The 20,127-nt window shown below is 51.2% G+C and overlaps 1 protein-coding gene across 1 annotated transcript; it reads right to left on the reverse strand.

Annotated features, from left to right (window-relative positions):
• Positions 1–5,300: 5,300 nt before the first annotated feature.
• Positions 5,301–19,947, reverse strand: TSKS (testis specific serine kinase substrate). Its single transcript, XM_054588545.1, has 11 exons — positions 19,778–19,947; positions 18,974–19,199; positions 10,446–10,541; positions 10,156–10,239; positions 9,742–9,825; positions 8,890–9,176; positions 8,224–8,418; positions 7,656–7,829; positions 6,840–6,975; positions 5,549–5,748; positions 5,301–5,454 (listed from the first exon to the last, which is right to left on the reverse strand). The coding sequence occupies exons 1-11, from the start codon at positions 19,945–19,947 to the stop codon at positions 5,301–5,303; spliced, it is 1,806 nt and encodes a 601-aa protein (XP_054444520.1).
• Between the last annotated feature and the right edge of the window lie 180 nt (positions 19,948–20,127).

The raw sequence follows: 20,127 nt of genomic DNA on the forward strand, positions 1-20,127 counted from the left end.
CTAATGTCAGCCTAACATTCAGGCTACGTATACAGGAAAATAGTCCTTCATGTCATCAGGCACTCTTTTAAAAATATATTTCGGTCTTAGAGGAACGGATTGGATGACTCATCGTCGCTGGTCTTGGCACACTCTTCTGTGTGCCAGTTATTAAGCCGTTATCTCTTGGTTTCAAATCCCACTTCCCTCTTCTGGGCTTTGAGAATCGGACACTGGGACTCTGAAAACCGCACTTCCTCTGTGCCTGCCGGCTGTGCGACACTTTGCCAGTAGGGGGCACCAAAGAGACCGTGGACACCTGGGGGAAATAAAACGAACGCCTCCTTCCTGTTTGCTCAACGCTTATTTCCAGTCAGTTTCTGGTTCCCATCAGCGTAACCCAGCACAGCTTTTTACCCTGGCTGAGGCGGTTCCTTCCTGTAGCTGCTGGTAAGTCTAGTTTGCAGTTTTTCCAAATCTTGCACATCCTCAGAAACGCCCGCACCGTTTCCCCAGCACGCTTCCTGAGAAGGTCCCGGTGCCTGGGGGTCCTCCGCTCAGACACACCTGCACCCGCTGAGCAGCGTGAGTGTCATCTCCATTGGGAATCTCATCCAAGTGTTTAGTTTCAGTAACTCTAAGTTTTATCCGTTGGGTTTTTCTTTAACATTTTATTTATTTTTTTATAGAGAGGAGAGGGGAAGGAGAGAGAAGGAGAGAAACATGGATTGCTTGCCTCTTGTATGTGCCCCAACCGGGGACTAAGCACCCAAGCCAGGCATGTGCCCTGAGCGGGAATTGAACCGGCGACCTTTCGCTGGACTAAAGGCCAACTGAGTCACACCAATCAGGTCTATCCTTTGTTTTTCTTGCTCCAGGGGCGATAGCTGCTTCCTGTAGTGATTCAGACTGTGATACCGCAGGGCTCTCTTTTTGCCTTTTTGGGTACCTAGTTACCAACCCTTCACACCTAAGTACAGTAGTTCCCTCCTTACCCGCAGGGCATGTGTTCCCAGATCCCCAGTGGATTCCTGAAACCCTGGGTATACTCTTGTATATATACCAAACCATATATATATGCAAGGGGATGGTGAGGGGATCCATATATATATATATATATATATATATACACATACACACACATACATACATACATACTATGTTTTTTCCCTCTGCATACTATGATAAAGTCTCATTTATAAATTAGGCCCATTCAGAGATTAACAGTAATTAATGATATAGGCAATAATAGAACAGAACTAGGCTTACAGTTGTTCGTATGGAAAAGAATAATAAATAATACAAGAATAACCTCTGTGTTATGTGCGTTCACAACTGTAAGCCTACTTTCCTCCCACCCTGCACTGTAATAAAAGTCACATGAATGGCTTTGGAGCCAATATAAAATAAAATAAGGGTTCACTGAACACTGTGATACCCCCACAGTCGATCTGATAACCAAGTTGCTACTGAGCGACTAAGACGTGGAGACGCTGGACAAAGGGATCGTTCGTGGCCGGGGCAGGATGGAGCTGGATCGCCGGAGATACCCGCATGCCATTCGAAATGGTGCCCAACTTAAAACTAATGAATTGTTTATGTCTAGAGTTTTCCGTTAAATCTTTTTGGCTTGCAGTTGACAATGGAAAGTAAAACTGCGAATAAAAACCGGGGGGGAGGGGTCCTACTGTAGCATTTCTTTATGTGAAATCATCTCTGTTAAAATAACTGCTGTGGTTTTTGTCACCTGACGATACCTTGACTGACACCAATATTTGCAACAGGTGGCAGATTCTCAAAGATGGGGTTTGGAGGATGGGCTTTTAGCGCTGGAACGCAGGGATGAGCTCCTTGCCAACCAGACACGGGATGGTAGTAACCCACAGCGTGCCGTGGTATCATGGTTGTATTCGATACACGACTACCCATGTAGACAGTGATGACGATCCAACTGAAGTCAGTGACAGGGGACCAAGTGGCTGCAAGTTGACCTTTATGGTACCGACAGTGGCCTCGAGGTTAGTGGTATTCAGTGGCTTCTTCTGAGACACTGGTGGAGAGGGAATGTTGTGGGGACGTGACACGGTGCGTCCCGTTGCCTCCGCTCTCGGGTGCTTCTCCAGAAGTGGCCGCAGCTCTTGACAGATGTGCTGTGGTTTCTGCTTCCATGGGGTGAGCTCAGCCCCTTGACTGACATCGCCCCTCCTGCTGTTCTTTCTTCATCCCAGGTACGGCTGAGGCTTCCTGCTGATGCGAATCCCTGGCTCCCCTCACCATTCCCTTGCGGCCCCTCAGGTCTTCCATCGCCTGTGCAGCCAGTCCCCTACGTCAAGTTCGTAGTAGCTATTTGTTGGTTGGGCCTTGGCTGCTATAGTTGTTTTTGGTACCAAGAGTGGCCTCAGGAAACAGATCCTCAAGATGGGAGTCTGGGGTTTCGTTGTTCATCTTTTTGAGCTGGTTTTTTTTTTTTAACTTTATTTTTAGAGAGGGGGAAGGGAGGGAGAAAGAGAGGGAGAGAAACATCATTGTGAGCAGAGACCCACAAGCCAGGCATGTGCCCTGACCACAAATGGAAGAGACAGCCTTTTGGTTTGCAGAACGACGCTCAACCAGCTGAGACACACCGGTCGGTCAGGGCCATCTGTTGGAGCTTTAATGAAATGATGATATCTTTGCAGGGAGAAAATGGGGTTAGTTATCCTTAGGATACGTTGTGTCTAGGAGGAATGTAAAAGGGGGTTGGGGGTAGATGAATTGGGGGTGTTGCAATGCTGGTTCTTTACCCATTACCTGTGTGTCTTTATGCAAATGATTTATCCTCTCTGGATCTTCTTTCTTTCTCTGTGTCTTAGTTTGGGCTACTATTGAAAAATAGCATAGACCAGGCAACTTAAACAACAAACACTTATTTCTTACAGTTTCAGAGGCTACGAAGTCCAAGATCAAAGTGCTGGCAGATTTGGTGTCTAAAAAGAGCCTGCTTCCTGGTTTACAGATGGCTGCCTTCTTGCCACATCCTCACAAGGTGGGGAGAGAAAGAGTGTCTGTCTCTCCTTATAAGGGCACTAATCCCATCAGGGAGCCCCACCCTCACACACTCATCTAAACTCAATTACCTCCCAAGGGTCCCATCTCCAAATACCATCACACTGGAGATTAAGGCTTCAACGCATGAATTTGGGGGCACGCAAACATATGGTCCATAGCACTCTGTACAATGACTATGGTTATTCATCCTCTGAGGGGTTTTAACGACCCCCTCCCCAGTTCTCATCACCTTGTAGATACAAATGAAGCCACATTAATAAAACTCAAATCTGGTAGCTTTGAAACGATTAATCAACTGGGAAGAAGTAGCATCTTTATAATATCTTATAGACCTTGAACATGGTATAACCTCCACTTATTAAAATCTTTATTTTTTAAAAAATGAAGTAATGTCTTTTCTTAACCTTTTATTATTTTATTTTTAAAAGGTTTTATTTATTTATTTTTAGACAAGGGAAAAGAGGGAGAAAGAGAGGGAGAGAAACATCAATGTGTGGTTGCATCTCACACGCCCCCTGCTGGGGACCTGGCCTGCAACCCAGGCAGGTGCCCTGACTGGGAAACCAACAGGTGACCCTTTGGTTTGCAGGCCGGTGCTCAATCCACTGAGCCACACCAGCCAGGGCTGAATTTTTATTTTTTTTTAATTTTATTTATTGTTTTTAGAGAGAGAGGGAGAGAAAGGGAAAAAACAGAGAGAGAAACATCAACTTCTTGTTCCACTTATTTATGCATTCATTGGTTATTACTTGTATGTGCCCTGACTGGGGATCAAACCCACAACCTTCGTGTATTGGGACGATACTTTAACCAACTGAGCAACCCGGCCAGGGCCTAAGCTAAAGTTTTAAATCTTGGTATCGGTTACATGACCACATCCATGTTGTGATAATTCATAGAGTTTGGAATTTGTGAATTTTCCTGTTCATGTTATACTTCAATTAAAAGCTTCGAAGAACGTTTCCGTGGTGGTTTAAAATATGTCCACAAATTGACATTCTCTTCAAAATGTCTGTGAATTGCTCCTTGAGAAAGATTTGGACTCAGAAGTTCTAAGGGTTATAAAAAAGGGAGATGGCCCTGACCAATGTGACGCAGTTGGTTGGGTGGCATTGTCCCACAAAGCAAAGGTCACCAGTTCCGGTTCCCGGACCTGGTCAGGGCGCACGCGCGTGTTGTGGGTTCATCCCCGGATACGTGCGTACCAGAGACCAGAAACACCAGAGTGGATGTTTCTCTTCCTCCATTCCCCTCTCTCTGAAAGTAAAGGAATAAAACTTTTTTGGGGGAAAAAAAGGAAGAAATTACAGTAAGCGTCTTGAGTGACTAGGTCATCCAAGGCGCTTGTTCTCTCAGACTGCTTGCGTGGGGGATGTGAGCTGCCATGGGGAGCTGAGGCCTCCAGCCCACAGCCACGTGAGTGAGCCTTCTTGCAAACTCACCTTCCAGCCCCAGTCAAGCCTTCAGGTGACTGCAGCCCCAGCTGACATCTTGCAAACTCACCTTCCAGCCCCAGTCAAGCCTTCAGGTGACTGCAGCCCCAGCTGACATCTTGCAAACTCACGAGGACCCTAGGCCAGAACCGTCCAGCTAAGCCGTTCCCAGATTCCTGATCTTCAGAAACTGTCAGATAATCGATGGTTATTGTTTTTTCTTAAAGGCTTTATTTTTAGAGAGGGGAAGGGAAGGGGGGAGAGAGGGAGAGAAACATCCGTGTGTGGTTGCCTCTCAAGTGCCCCCCACTGGACACCTGGCCCGCAACTTTGGCATGTGTCCTGACTGGGAATCGAACCAATAACCTTTCAGTTCACAGGCTGAGACTCAATCCACTGAGCCACACCAACCAGTGTTTTTGTTTTGTACTGTTTTTTTTTTTTTTTAATTAAAGGTTTTATTTATTTTTAGAGAGGGGAAGGGAGGGAGAAAGAAAAGGAGAGAAACATCAAGGTGTGGTTGCGTCTCGCACTGGTTATAGTTTTAAGAAAAGTTTTGGGGGTAATTTTTTACACAGCAATAGACACCTAGTAACAATCACTCTAAAAAATGTCGGTTGACTGGCCCAAACCGTACCACAGAAACTTGTTTTTACTCCAGGCCACCTTTTCAAGGACTGGACCATCATCTGCATCTCTCTGGAATCGAGACAGCCTGTTAGCGGAGGACTGAGTCACAGTGAGCAGACACGGTGCGTGGTGTGCCGCCAATCCACCAGCCCTCTCTTGGTGCCAAAAAAGGAGACAGAGTTCATGCCAGCATGAGGAGCCATTTATTGTTCAGGAGTTGGGCCCCCCACGTTTCGGGGGAGTTCCCCCACCACTTCCTCCTCCCCCCATTGTCCCTGTGGACCCCTCAAGTGGCAGGTTGCTGAGCTGGTCGTGGAGGGAGCACATCTTCAAGTGCAGATAGTCCAGAGAGGCCACCTTCTCCCTGCAATGACAGAAAGTGGGGAGCCGGTGCTGTTGGGGCCGGATGCCAGCGGGCTGGTGGCGGGGTGACTCAGGCCCTGTCCCCAGGACCTCACCCTCCTCCCATGCCCTCCGCCTCCGTCCTCACTCCGGCTTCATCTTGTCCGTCAGCAGCAGGTTCTTGGCCCTCAAGGCCTCGTCTTGGGCCAGCCGAAGGGTGGAGCTCAGGGCCTCTGCCCTGACGTGTTTGGCCAAGGCCTGGCGCTCCAGCTCCTGGGGAGAGGAGCGTAGGCGCGGCTGGGCTTGCCTGACTGGGCTGGGGGCGGAGGGGGAGCTGGATCGCGGAGGGCAGGGGGCAGGGTCCCCTGGGGCCCATGTTCCTCCCCCAGGGCATCCTATCACGCCTCCCCAAGCCTGACCCCAGCTTCCCACAATGCACCGGCCTCCCAAATTCCATTGCGTGCTGAACTGGCGTCTGTCCCATTGCCTGTCCCCTAATGCACTGGCATTCTATGTCCCAGCAAGCACCACATCAGCATCTATCATATTTTCCCTCAATGCCCGTGAACCATCATGCACTGGATGTGTTTGGGCCCCCGTATCCCATCACGTGGTGACCTTCTGCATCTAATCATTCGTAAGACCTCGCATCTCCTTAGCCATAGACCAGCATCTCTGTCACAGCAGTAGTCCTTAGTGCTCTGGTTCCCTATATCCCAGAATGCACCAGGCCCCATGTCCTATCCCATGTCTTCGCCCCACAGCTCTGCCACATCACTGTCCCATACGGCCTCACTTGTCTGTCTCACCCACCACAACTTATATCCCATCGTTAGGCCATATCCCATAATACATTGGATCTCTACGTTTCAGAATGTGCACAGGCCTCAAGTTCATTAGCTGTTGGGCCTGAGCGTGTGCTGCGAGCTGTGGTTCCATTTCCCAACATGCACTAGCTTCTGGTGACTTGCATTCGCTGGATCCCCTGTCTGAGCTCAATGATCCCGCATCATGCATGGCCTCTCTTCAGGTCTACAGAAAGTCAGGCTTGTATTTCGTGACGCCGTAGACGGGTCTGTCTCCCATGTCCCACGAATGCCCTCTCTCCAATGTCCCATCATGCCTTGGGCCAACACCCGTCATCCGAATATCCAAAATGATTGACCCATGGAACCTCTGTGGGTCCGCAAATCGGCATGCTCTTTAAAATATGCCTGCAAATGCCAGGTTCCAAACTGCTTGCCCCTCCCCCTCCCTCATGCACTATAGCCCAGCGTTCCCCCAGCACTCGCTGCCACAGCTCAGACCTTCCCGCCCTGCCACACACCAGCAGTACCCTATGCCCGGGGCTCCACTCCCCCTGCCCTGACAGAAAAGTGGGGCCTGGTGGCCCGTGGTCCCTGGTACCAGAATCTTCTTGTGCAGCCTCTGGCAGCTGGGGCAAGCAGGGGCCAGGCCCCTCTGCTTCACTTCATCCACAAGTGGGGTCAGAGCACGCTCCAGCAGCTGCTGCAGGGACTCCGTGGACAACTGCTGCCCCTGGCTGGGGAGGGGGGGTAGTCACCAGATGCAAGAGGCCTAGTACTAACTCCATTCCCAGGATGCCTACCTGCCCAGCTTCCGCCCCGGACCCCTTTCCACTATGCACCCAAGCAACCGTACCACCATGCACTGGGGCCAACCTACCGTGCGAGATATGTCTCCCGGGTTCGACAGCATGAGAATTGCCACAGTGCCTGTGGATTCTCACTCCCAGAGGGCACCAGATGTTCATCAAAAACGCGTAGTTCCCACAGTGGACTAGTTAAACCCAATCCCACATCGTATTGGAAGTCCTCCCCCTGCTTAATATGAACGGAGCATGGTATCCCTTGCCTTCCCAATACACCAAGGTCTTACCTTCCCCACAATGCACTGAGAAACCCAGCCTCCCCCCAAGTACCACCTCCCAACCTTCCCACAATGCACTAGAAATCCAGGATGCTTGAAATATAACAAGTCCTTCTTGTGCCCCACAAGACACTGACCGCCGCTCCTTGTGCAGAGGGAAACAATGCGGCTCCCATAATGCACCAGTACTGGCTGGTCGGTCCGACAATGCCTGCGTGGGAACGCCGCGTCTCCCACAATGAAACACCCTCCCTCCCACTCTCGTGAAAGCCCCATCTGCTTCGATGCTTTGGCTTCATTGAATGCACCCGGGGCCAGGCCTGGGCCCCTTACCTGGCACAGCGGGTGCAGGTGCCTTGGGGGGCCCGATCCAGGGTCATGGTGAGGTCAGGCCCTCTTCGAGAGCTCTGAAATTGCCGCCCTAGCTCCTCCAGAATCGGTTTCATTGGGCCCAGCCCCTCCAGGTCGCTCCTCAGTGAAGCCACAGACACTGCTGACCGCTCCACCCTGAAGCGTGAGAATAACCAGTGCTGCGACATTGCCTCTCCCAGCAAGGCTGTGCCCGAGACCGCAGGTCCGCAATACCCGCCAGGACCTGACCCTCTCTGCTCCGATTGGCCCCTCCTTTTGTATTTTAACGTCTGGAATGCCCCTCCTTGTTCTCTGATTGGCTTTGCCTGTTCCTGTGTGGCTCCTCCCTTTGCCCTTTTAAGGCGTGGGGGAAAAAAATTCTCGAATTGGCTCCGCCCCTCCGTCCTTATTAGGTATGGCAAGCCCCTTCCTCCCCTCTCATTGGAGCTTCCTCGTGTCAGCCTATGGTCTGGCCCTCCTGGTCCCCGCGGATCGGTCCACCCCTTCCCTCAGGGCCCCGCCTTCCCACACCGAGCACCCGGTTCCTTACATGGTGCACAGCTCGTCGGTCCGGCCTCGCAGTTCCTGCAGGCCCCTCGCCGTCTGTGCCTGCTCACGCTGCGCCCTCTCCCACTGGCCCAAGAAGCCGTCGAGCCTTCCCCCCAGGCCCCCAAGCAGCCGCAGGGCCTCCTGCACCGCCCCCTCCTCCTGATGCCACCGGACGGTCAAGGAGGACACCTCCCTCCTGGAGGGGCAGAGGTAAGGAACGGGTCAGGGCTAGGTTTGCACTCGCGCCCAACTACCCCACTCCGCCCGGACCCCATCCATGGCTCTGGACCCGCCCAGTTCCCAAATCCTCCCCTCCTGTCCATTTCTTGGGATCCTCCCATGTCTCCTAGAATCCTGTCTCTGTCCTCGGAACAGGAATCCTGGCCATTCGCTCCTCCTGCCCTTCAGCCCCACGTCGGCCCTCCAGACACGGACGCACAGCTCGCCCCATCCCTGCCCCCTCGACTTCTCCACCCCGCCTCCCCAACAACAACAACAACAACAAACTCCGCCCACCTCAGCTGTCGTCAAAACTAAGTTCTTCCAGTTCCTGCCCTTTTAGGTGACCATCCCCAGAACACCCGCTCTAGGTTCTTCAAGGCTCCAAACCCCAGGCCCCGCCCCCTAAGAGCTTCCAGGCTCCAACCCCACCCCGGACCCCTCTCACCTCAGCTCCTCAAGGCCGGCAGACACTTTCTGCAACTCCTGGTCGCTCACGGTGAGGCCTTCCCCCGCCCGGGGCCCCAGGCCCCAGCTGCTGGGGGTCAGGCTCCGCTGTCGTGGGGGGTCATCGGGGCTGCCCGGCGGGCCAGAGCCGCCCAGGGGCTGTGCAGCCAGGCTCACGCCCTGCCGCGAGAGACCTGCCTCGAGCTTCTGCTCCAGCTCGTGCAGCTGGGCTTCCTGCCTCCGAGGCGTCTCATCCTGCAGCTGCTGCTGAAGGTAGCGCAGCTTCTCCTGGGCCGGGAAGGAGGGCAGGGTTCCTAGTCTCGCCCCTTGCCTCCCACAACCACCTCCACCCCCAGGTGCACCCAAAGGGTCCCCGAGATTGGAAAGTAAATGGATGCGGGGTACAGGATATGCGCAAGACCGGGTCGTAGTCTAAATGGACTCCCGCTTCGTCTTCCTGGGCACGTTTTTCCCATTTCCAGCTCAACTGCTTTAACCTCCTATCGCCTGCCTCCCTGTCTCTGTCCAGCCCTCCACCCTCACTCCAGCCCTCCAAGGTGTCAGATTCCAGCCCCCCCTGTTTCGGAAGAATAACTGAAGCTCTTCCGACATTTTGTTGGGAAATGTGTGAGCATATGGGCACCACAGACATTCCCACTCGAAGTCCGACACAAAGCCCTTCTCTCCGGGACCTGTTACTGTGCGCGGAGACATATGACCATGAACAGGAAGGGACGGGGCGGTGGTGGGGCGGGAAGGTTCCACGGGAAGCCTGCTCAAGCACAGCACGCATCAGATCCTCCTCCCAGATCCTGGCCACCCCCCCCCCCACGCCGCGCCCCCTCCTTCTTACCTCCAACAGGGCAGAGTTCTGCTTCAGGACGTTGGTTTTTATTTCTGCATCTTCTACTGACCGGGTCACCTTTCGGCAGTTCTCCTGGGTCGGGACACCAGGGCAGGGGCCCTGCCTTCCCATTCCAGTTCCGCCTCCTGGTCCTTACCCTCTATTTCCATACAGGCTCCAACCCGGATACAAGGCACGCCCCCTCCCACCCTCCCACCCCCGCCCCCCAGCATCTGCCTCATAGGAGCCTGGTTCCTTGGCTTCCTTCTTCGACCTTTCCTGGGCTACTTTTCTGCTCGCCCCCTCCATGTCCACCCAGCTTCACTCCTCCCCAGTTTTCCTCACATCCTCTTCCTAAGTCCGCTCCCTTCTCCCGACCTCGCTCCTGTGCGCCCCCCGCCCCCCCCCGCCGCCAGCGCTTACCTTAAGCTGAGTACAGTATCCTTCCAGTTCTTCCGCCTCTTGCCGCCTTCTCTCTAGATTTTCGCTCAGCACAGAACACTCACTCTGCAGCGTGGAAGGGAGGCAGGATTCGCCAGGGCCACCAGGGGACACCCCGAGGGGAGGAGAACCTGGGCCTCGGAAGGTTGCCGTGCTTTCTGAGCCTCTACCTCCCCAACTGGGCTGTGGGTGCATTGAGTCGGAGAAGGGTCCTACGAGGTCAATGGGGCCCTGGAGGGAGAGGAGGTATTGGGGGAGGGCGGTCCTCACACCTGCAGCGTCTGCACGTGCTGATTAACCCGGGTCGTCTTTTCCTTCAAGCTGGTGATGGAGTCTTTGGCGCGAACCAATCCACTGTTGACCCCACTCTGGCGAAGAATGGGAGACAGATGGGTCACAGTTGTGTGGGAGCGAACCCCAACTGCAAGAAAAAGTCCAGAGCTGGGAGGATGTTCAGTTTACACCTCGATTCTGCCCCGGAGTGGCTGTGAGACTTTGTGCCAGGGCTATGCCTCTTTGATTCTTGTATTCATGCTCCGAAAACCAGGGGTGGACTCGTTTTCTGCTTGGTGGATGGGAAGAAAGATAAGCAGGACCAGGAGGGCGTGGGATTTACAGGGAACACTCAGATATGTGGGGGAAGGAAGATGGTCTCAACCAAACACTGAGATAAAAGCCTTTGGGGTGGCCCTGACCATTGTGGCTCAGTTGGTTGGGCATCTTCCTGCAAAGCAAAAGGTTGCAGGTTCGATTCCTAGTCAGGGCCCATGCCTATGTTCCAGGTTTAGTCCCCTGTCTGGGCGAGTGGGAGAGGCAACTGATTGATGCTTCTCTCACACATTGATGTTTCTCTCCCTCTCTTTTTCCTCCCTTTTCCTCTCTCTTAGAATAAATTAACAAAACCCCCTTTTTAAAAAAGCCTTTGGGTTCACAAACATAAATAGGAAAAACTTAAAATATTCTCTGAATTTCTGTCCAGGCACAGGAGAATTCTAAAGATAACCCACTTTCTAGACACAAGCACTCACTACCCACCAGACCAAGCACTTACACACATTTTCTCCCTTTTTCCTCATAACCTCACCTCTTGAGGTGATTGGGCCAATTCTGCAAGTGAGGCAGATGAGACTCAGGAAGGGGATATTCCTTGTACTCCCAGGTACACAGCACGTGAGGTGGCCTAAGCTCTGGGTTTAAAATTGGACAAAGCCACATCTGCTGGGTACCTGGGAATACAAGGGACATCCCCATGTGGCCTCTAACCACTGCTACCTTTTATCACCATAAAATGCTTTGTGATTCCTGCCGAACTGGCTCAGAAGGGATGTGCGCAGCAGGCTCCACTCTCAGCTTTTCCGCATTTACATAAGAGTTAGCCCAGTGAATAACTTCCCAGCCAAAGACTACATTTCCCAGGATTCCTTGCAGCCAGGTGTGGTCATGTGCCTAAGTTCTGGCCAGTGGAATGTGAGTGGGATAAATGACGACAATTTCCGAGTCATGACTAATAGGAGAAAGGAGAGAGAACGTCTCCGTTTCTTTCTTCATGTTGATGGGAATGCAAAGCTGATGGCTAAAGCCAGAGCAGCCATCTTGGACTGTGTGACAGAAGACAGAACGGGATAGAAGCCTGAATCCCAACACCCTGGAGCCGCCACCTTCAATTCCATCCACCTACGAAGACTTACACAGAAGAGATGACATTTGCCACCTCATTTAAGCTACACTATTTTGTCTCTTTTTGTTATAGCAGTGAAATCTGTGACTTAATAGCTCTGTCACCAGAACACAAGAGTCTGTAACAGGCTGCATTTGAAGAGAGACCCTGCTATACTTGTTGAGGCTTAAAAAAAAAAAAAAATTATTTATTTATTTTTAGAGAGAGGGGAAGGGAGGGAGAAAGAGAGAGAGGGAAACATCAATCTGTTGCCTCTTGTACACACCCCAACTGGGGACCAAACCTGCAACACAGACATGTGCCCCAACTGGGACTTGAACCTGATGACCTTTTGCTTTGTGGGATGACGTTCAACCAGCTGAGCCACACTGGTCACGGCTACTTCTTGAGGCTTTTCTATAAGAAAAACTATCCTGCTTAAACAGGTAATTTTGGTTTCCTTCACAATTACTGAACTGATACACAAAGATGAAAGAACAAGTTTCCTACATTGTAAGATCAGGACAACAACACATTTCTTGAGTGATTTCTTTGGAAAACGTGTGATAAAAATATTGTATTAAGGCGACAGCAAAATGATGGAGTCAAAAACCCCAAAATTCCACCCCTCCATAAAATCAATAAGAAAAACTGGCAAAACTGTAAGAGTCAAGTCATTGAGAAGCTATAACAATTATAAATATATATGTACCTAACAGGACTTCAAAACATGAAACAAAACTGACAGAATTAAAGGGAGAAATTGACAATTCAACATTAATTGTTGACATCAGTACATCACTTTTAATGATTGATAGAACAACTAGACAGAAGATCAGCAAGGAGATAGGAAGTTTGAACAACACTATAAATCAACCAGCCCTAACAGAAATCTATATAACACTCCACATAACAATGGCAGAATACACATTCTTTTGAAGTGCACATGAAAGGTTCTCCAAAATTTCAAAGGATTGAGATTATACAAAGTTTGTTGGTTTTTTGTTTGTTTTTGTTATTGTTTTTTTACCTTGGTGACCTCAATAGAATGAATTTAGAAGTCAATAGTAGAAAGATATTTGGGAAAGTTACAAATATATGGAAAATAATACACACATAAACAACCTATGGGAAGAAGAAATCACAAGAAAAACTATAAAATGCTTTGGGATGCAGTAGAATGAAAACAATAAACCAAAGCTTAGGGGATTAGGGAAAGCAAATACTTTGAGGGAAATTTAGAGAACTAAATACCTATATTAAAAAAGAGAACTCAAGATTAATAACCTAAACTTCCACTTTTAAGAAACTAGAAAAAAAAAAAAAGAACTAGAAAAAGAAGAGCATACTAAACCCAGAGCTAGCAGAAGGAAGGAAATAGTAAAGATTACAACATCAAAAAATGATAATGGGGAATAGAAAAACAGTAAGAAAATCCACAAAATGAGAAGTAGATTTTTTTAAAAGATCGACATAATTGGCCAATCTTTAGTTATGTTGATCATGAAAAAGAGAAGACACAAATTATTAAAATTAGGATGGGAAAGGGGCATTACTACCGATTTAAGGAAAGGAAAAGGATTATAAGGGAATACTGTGACCAAGTGCATGCCATTAAATTTGATAACCTAGATGAGGTGGGAAAATTCCTAGAAAAATGCTAACAACGGAAACTAACTCAAGAAGAACTAGGACATCTGAGTAGACCCATAACAAGTAAAGAGATTGAGTTAATAATCAATGTTCCAACAAAGGAAAGCCTAGTACCGGATGGTTTAAGCGATTAATTATATCAATCATTCAAAAAGACTTGCTACCAATCCATCTCAAACTTAAAAAAAAAGAAGAAGAAAAGGAAGGAACAGTTCCTTCCTAATTGATTCTATGTGGCCAGTACTATCCTGATACCGAAGCCAGAGACATCACAGGAAAATAAAACTACAGATCAATATCCCTTCTGAAGATGGTCACAAAATCTTGAAAAAAAAATCCTAACAAATCAATTCCAGCAGCATATAAAAAGGATTACACACCATGATCGAATAGCATTTATTCCCAGGAATGCAAGGTTGGTTTGACATAGAGAAATTACCCAATGTGATATATAACATTAGTAGAATAAGGGGGGGGATATGATCTCATCAATTGAGGAAAAACATTGGACAAAACCCAACATTCATGATAAAAACATTCAAAGTAGAAATAGAATGGGACTTTCTCATCCTGATGAAGGGCATCTACAAAAAAAAACAAAACAAAACATGATGGTTTAAAATATGGCCATACATTCTTTGATGCTTCTTTAAAGTGTGAGCCTTATTCCCCTCACTTAAGTGTGGGCTGAAATTAGTGACCCTCAAACGTAGTAAATAGAATAAGGCAGAATATAGGTGCTGTGACTTAGTTCCTAAAAGGAACTGTGGCCTCCTGCTTGCTCTCTCTTACTCTGGAGAGCGGCAGCTGCCATATTTTAAGAACCTTAAGCAGCCACTTCTGGAGAGGCCCCTGTGGTGAGAAACTAAGGCCGTAAGCCAAGAGCCATGTGCGTGATCCATCTTGGAAGCAAGACCTCCATCCACAGTCAAGCCTTCAGATGACTACAGGTCCTGCACAAATATTTTTTAAAATATTTTATTTATTTATTATTAGAGAGGGGGTAAGGGAGTAAGATAGAGAGAGGAGGAACATTGATATGTGAGAAGATACATCGATCAGTTGCTTCTCACAACCCCAAATGGGGACCTGACCCACAACCCAGGCATGTGCCCTGTCTGGGAATCGAACTAGCAGCCTTTTGGTTCAAGGCCAGCACTCAATCCACTGAGCCACACCAGCCAGGGTGCCTATAGAAATCCTGCTGCAATCTCACGAGAGACCCTAAACCAGAACCAGCCAACTGAGCTACTATAGGTTTGTTGTTTTTAAGTTTTGGGATAATTTGTTTTGCAGCAATAGCTAACTAATATACAAAGTGATCTATTAAAACCAAAGGCCCTGGAGGTCTTGGGTTTCCCATAGGCAGCTGTCCTGGGAGACTCGGTTCTCCCACTTACTAGCTGTGGGACTCAGTGAGGGGACAGACTTCACCTCTCTGCACCTGTTCCCCTACCTGTAAAATGGAGATGAGACTACTAGCTACCTTCACAGGGCTGCTGTTCAGAGGAACACAGGTCGGCCCATCAAAGCCCTTGGGTCAATATGTCTTTGAAAAAGGGTAGCTGGTGTCCCTTGAGGTAAGTTTTAGCTTCACTAAGCGCAGATGAGGGGCATAGTCAAGACAGAGCCTGTCACCCTTGGCTGAGAAGTGAATGGCATCATGGGAAGCCAGAGGCCTGAGGACGAGGCCCTTCTTGGCTACCCCCACGCCTTGTGACTCAGCAGTCCAATTCCATGCTTCAAGCCTGCCCAAGTGTCCTTTCTTATAAAATGGGAATGATAATACATGGATCAGGTGGCAGTGACGAAGGGTCAACAGATAAGATCAACAAGCCAAGCATAGTGATTAGTATCAGCATTGTTAAAAACAAGGGTGATAGGACAGGGTCTACCAGGAAGGGGCTTGGAACCAAAGCCCCGTTGTGGCCTCAGGGAAGACTGCTCACAGCAGAACAATTCCCAGTGAGGGTCAAACTCAGTCCATCTTTGTCTTGATTCATGGACTTTCCCAAAAAGCAATACCACTTTATTATTATTATTATTATTTTAAGATTTCACTTACTTGCCCTGGCTGGTGTGGCTCAGTGGATTGAGTGCCAGACTGTGAACCAAAGGGTCACCAGTTTGATTCCCAGTCAGGGCACATGCCTGCGTTGAAGACCAGGTCCCCCGTAGGGGGTGTGCGAAAGGCAACCACACACTGATGCTTCTTTCCCTCTCTTTCTCCCTCCCTTCCCCTCTGTCTAAAAGTAAATAAGTAAAATATTTTTAAAAATTGTTATTTATTTTCAGACAGAGGGGAAGGCAGGGAAACAAACATCGATGTGAGAGAGAAACATCAGTTGGCTGCCTCTTGCATTCTCCAACCAGGGACCTGGATGGCAACCCAGGCATGCGCCCTGACTCGGAATCGAACCAGTGACATTTTGGTTCCCAGGCCAGCACTCAATCCATTGAGCCACAGCAGACAGGGCAGCAATACCACATTTTCAGTTGCATCCTTCGACTTCATAAAAATGTCATAATTTGGCACGGGCTGGATAGTTCAGTTGTTTAGAGCATCATCCCAATATGCCAGGGTTGTAGGTTCAATCCCCAGTCAGGGCACATATAAACATCAACCAATGAATGCAAAGATAAGTGTGACAAGTCAATGTCTCTCTCTCTCTCTCTCTCCTTTCCTCTCTCCCTAAAATCAATTTAAAAAAAAGATGTCATAGCTTATGACAGAAGCCAAAGCTGTCCGCTGCACTATTCTCCTACTGTCTGTGTCCAATCTGAATTTGTCATTCAGAGAGCGTCTCCATGTCCCATTTCTCTAACTTCTCTCTAGTTGTCTGTCCCACTACTCTCTCTAGTCTCTGCCCCTTTCCTTTCTGAATCTCTGTCCCACTCTCCCTGGATTTCTGTCCCCCTTCCCTGGGCCTGTATCCCCCTCTCTCTGGGTCCCTGAGCCCCTCTCTGGGTTTCTGCCCCTGCTTTCTGCCCATCTCCGGCCTTCGGCCCTGATGTAGCTCAGGCGCTGAAAGCCGCTATGTAGACTTCCTGTCCACACCTCCTCCCTGCTCCTGCAGGCCCCCAAGACCTCGGCTCTGCTTACTTCTTCCATTTCACCAGAGGGAACCTGAAGCCCCGGAAGAGGCTGATGCTCCCCTGCCGCCCCACAGCGAGCTGGCGGCTGCATCGGGCCCTGGGCCCAGCTGCCCAGGGCTCTTTCTGAGACGGCATCATCCGCTGGGGAACGTGACTCAGAAATAGCTCTGGTGGGAGGCAAACCTCCGCACGTGCTGCCAATGCCAGAGCCAGGCACAGAGAGACGGAGGGAGGAAAGTGCTCTGCCTGGGGGAGGGGACGTCTCCCGGGCCATCCCTACTCAGCCTGCCCTGTTCCCTGCCCTCCCTCTGGTCCTCCTACCCTGGCCCCTTGCCCAGCCTCCTCCGCGGCCTCCCTGTCTCTGCTCTCTGCCCTTCCAAGGTCTCCCACCCAGCCCCAGAGGAGCCTTCCCGGGAAAGAAAGGACTTTTGCTTTAACGTCAGTCCCCCTTGGCTTCCAGTCCTGACCCGATTTCTTACCAGCTCTCTGCACTTGGACTTGCAGAGGTCACCCCGCTTCACTAGACCTGTTTGTTATTTTTGTTGTCGTCTTTTAAACGCGTAATGGCCCCACCTCCCTTACAGGACCTCTAAGAAAGGACAATGAGAGACCCCCTGTAGGGGTGCGGCACAGTACCCGGCCCCTAGGAGGTGCTCAGTAAATGGGAGCAGAGCCAATACCCTAAGCTGCCCCTCCCCGCCCCGCTCCCCCGTCCGCGAACCCTCAATGGCTCCCCATTGCCCGCAGGAGAACACCCACAATTCTCAGCCTGTGTGGCCTGTGCCTGCCCCTCTCCCGCCTCATCTCTCTCACACTCCACACTCGGGCTGCCGGACCAGCTTGCGGTTACCCCCATTCCCAGGGATCTTTCGAACCCTGTCCCTTTGTTAGCTGGAAGGCCCTTCCCTGTTTTCCGCCTGGGGGACACCTTCCTTATCTTTGAGAGGCCGCTTGTGTTCTGCCTTTTCTAAAGAGCCTTCCCTGACCGTGGCCGGCTGGCCCCAGGCCTCCCTTTCCAGGGCTCTCACAGGGACCCCACTGTCCCCATCCGACTCTGGAGCCGCGTGACCGTGTGACCTCGTGACCTCCGGCGCGCTCTGTAACCTTTGGGAGCCTTTCTCCCTTCATCTGTGAAATGGGGGTGGATAATAATAACGATAACAACCACCAACTTATTCTGCGCCTACTGCCGGCGACTGCGCTGCACACTTTACGTGCGTGAACTGCACTTCATTGGCATGACAACCACGTGAAGTGGGTACGGTTATGTCCCGAACGCTCTCTTGGGTAATGCCATATTTCTGCTCCTAGACCAGCACGTGGCACATTGTAGGCGTTTCAGAAATATTCGCTGTGCCCTGACCGGAGCGGCTCAGGGTGTTGGACGTCACCCCACAAAGTGAAAGGTCGCGGGTTTGATTCCTGGTCAGGGCACGTGCCAGGCTGGCAGGCCAGGTCCCTGGTCAGGGCGTGTACAAAAGGCAACCAATCGGTGTTTCTCCCTGCCTCTCCCTCCCTCCTTTCTCCCCTCTCTAAAAATAAACAAATAAATGAAGAAATAGTAAGGAAAGAAGAATTAAATGAGGAAACAAAGCATTTCAATAAAAGAGACTGGTTGTAAGAACACACACAGACATCGCCATTTTACGGAAGGGGAAACTGAGGCGCCTGCAACACTGAAAGGGCCCAGTAAGTGCTCGCGAATCCTGCAAGTGGTATGAGGAGCGTGGTTAATTGTTAGTGTCATCCTCTGTGTCCACATCAAGCCCAGCTCAGGGGCTGGCCCCGGGGGAAGCGTGGCGGGGGCGGGAGTTGGAGGGAGAGTTGCAAGGACCCGGCCGCAGTACTCTGTGCTCCAGGAGGAAACTCTCTAAACTCTCGTTGATCTTGCTCACCGCCCCCCCGCCCCAGCCTGGCCCCAGCTCCTTAGGGGAGCCCCTCAGAGAACTCCTACGCATCTGTCAAAGCCCAGTTCTAACCCTGTCTCCTCCAGGAAGCTTTCCTGGATAGCCACAGCCTGGTCTGCAGATCCCATTTCTGGGATGCCCAGTAGTACCTCCATGATGGAATGTATTCCCCCACCACCCCGCCGTCTGTGTTGGTCGCTGCCATCAGACTGGGCGCTTTCCCAGGCCCGGGACCGAGCCTGACTCATGCCTGTGACCCCGGCCTTACCCAGGGCATTGGGAAGTGACTGGGTGAACTAAAGACCAACTCCCAGGCAGCAGCACCATCCAGCGAAGACAGAACAGATACGTGGCTGGCTGTTAGGGGAGGAGGGGACAGTTCCTCCCGGCTTTGAAGAGTGACCAGAACCAAGAAGACAGCCCTCCATCCTCGGTATTTGCCTACCCCTGCGGGGGGGACTGTCTCCCCTGGCTGGGGGCCCCTCACCAGTATTTCCGTGATATCTGGGTCCTCCGGAGCCCAGGGTGGGGTGGGGGAGGCGGGGGGCACGGGCAGTGCCAGCAAGCCACTGTCGTCCGTGATGGAGTCTGTCGCGGAGGAGTCCGAGGGCTCCACGGCGGCCAGGTTGAGCAGGGACACGTTGGTGCAGGCCGAGGACCGTTTGAGGTTCAGGCACCAGTGCATGGGCTCGTGGGACATCCGAGGCTCCACTCTGGGGAGGAGAGACGGCAGGAGGTCACGACACAGCCTCAGCGGGGTGTGGCCCCCACTGCCTCCTGGCCCCGCACACCCGACTCTCTGACTCCAACCTCATCGCCAGCTCTGCCTACTTTCTTCTTTTTTAAAAACTTATTTATCGATTTGAGAGAGACGGGAGACAGAGAGGACCATCGATTTGTTGTCCCACTTATTCATGCATTCATTGGGTGATTCTTGTACATGCCCTGATGGGGATCGAACCCACAGCCCTGGCCTAGCAGGACAATGCTCTGACCAACTGAGCACGCTGGCCGGGGCTCCGTTCTTCATCACCACTCCCCTCACCTGGCCCCATGACTTTTTCCTTCCCCGCTGACATTTACCTCCTTCCCTTGGTCCCCAGTCCCTTCCTCCTCTTCATCTCCTACCCTTGCTCTTTGTATTTCTCCTCCGTTGCCAACGCCCTCTTGCCTGCCCCTCCTCTGTCCCCTCTCCCTTTCACTCTCCCCTTCCGGCAGCACCCACAGTGGGACTCTGTTGGAGGCAGTGCTGGGCACCAGGACCGTCCCTGACAGGGTGCGACACACTCACCCGAGGAACGACACGGCCTTCTTTTTCTTTGGGATCCCCTTGACTGGGCTGGTCAGCACCCCAGGAGCCTCGGGGACCATCTGGGAGCGGCTCTCGACCCCCGCGGGGGGGTCCCCAGCCTCATGGATCTCTTTGGACTGCCAGATCGTCTTCACCACCACGCTGGCCATGGCGTGTGGGGGCCCTGCTCCCAGGGGCTCTCCACCTATTCTGACCGCTGACCCTCAAGTTCCTGTCTCCATAAGCCTGCCTCATAAAGGGCCCAACCACTGGGCCTCACTGCGGGGGGAGGGGGACGTGCTCCATCAGCGGGTGCCCCCGGGGATCTCAGTGAGCTCTTCCTGTCCAGA

The sequence above is a fragment of the Pteronotus mesoamericanus genome, unplaced genomic scaffold (genome assembly GCF_021234165.1).
Source record: "Pteronotus mesoamericanus isolate MK-2021 breed Mesoamerican mustached bat unplaced genomic scaffold, CSHL_Meso_final scaffold_137, whole genome shotgun sequence".
Taxonomy (NCBI): Eukaryota; Metazoa; Chordata; class Mammalia; order Chiroptera; family Mormoopidae; genus Pteronotus; species Pteronotus mesoamericanus.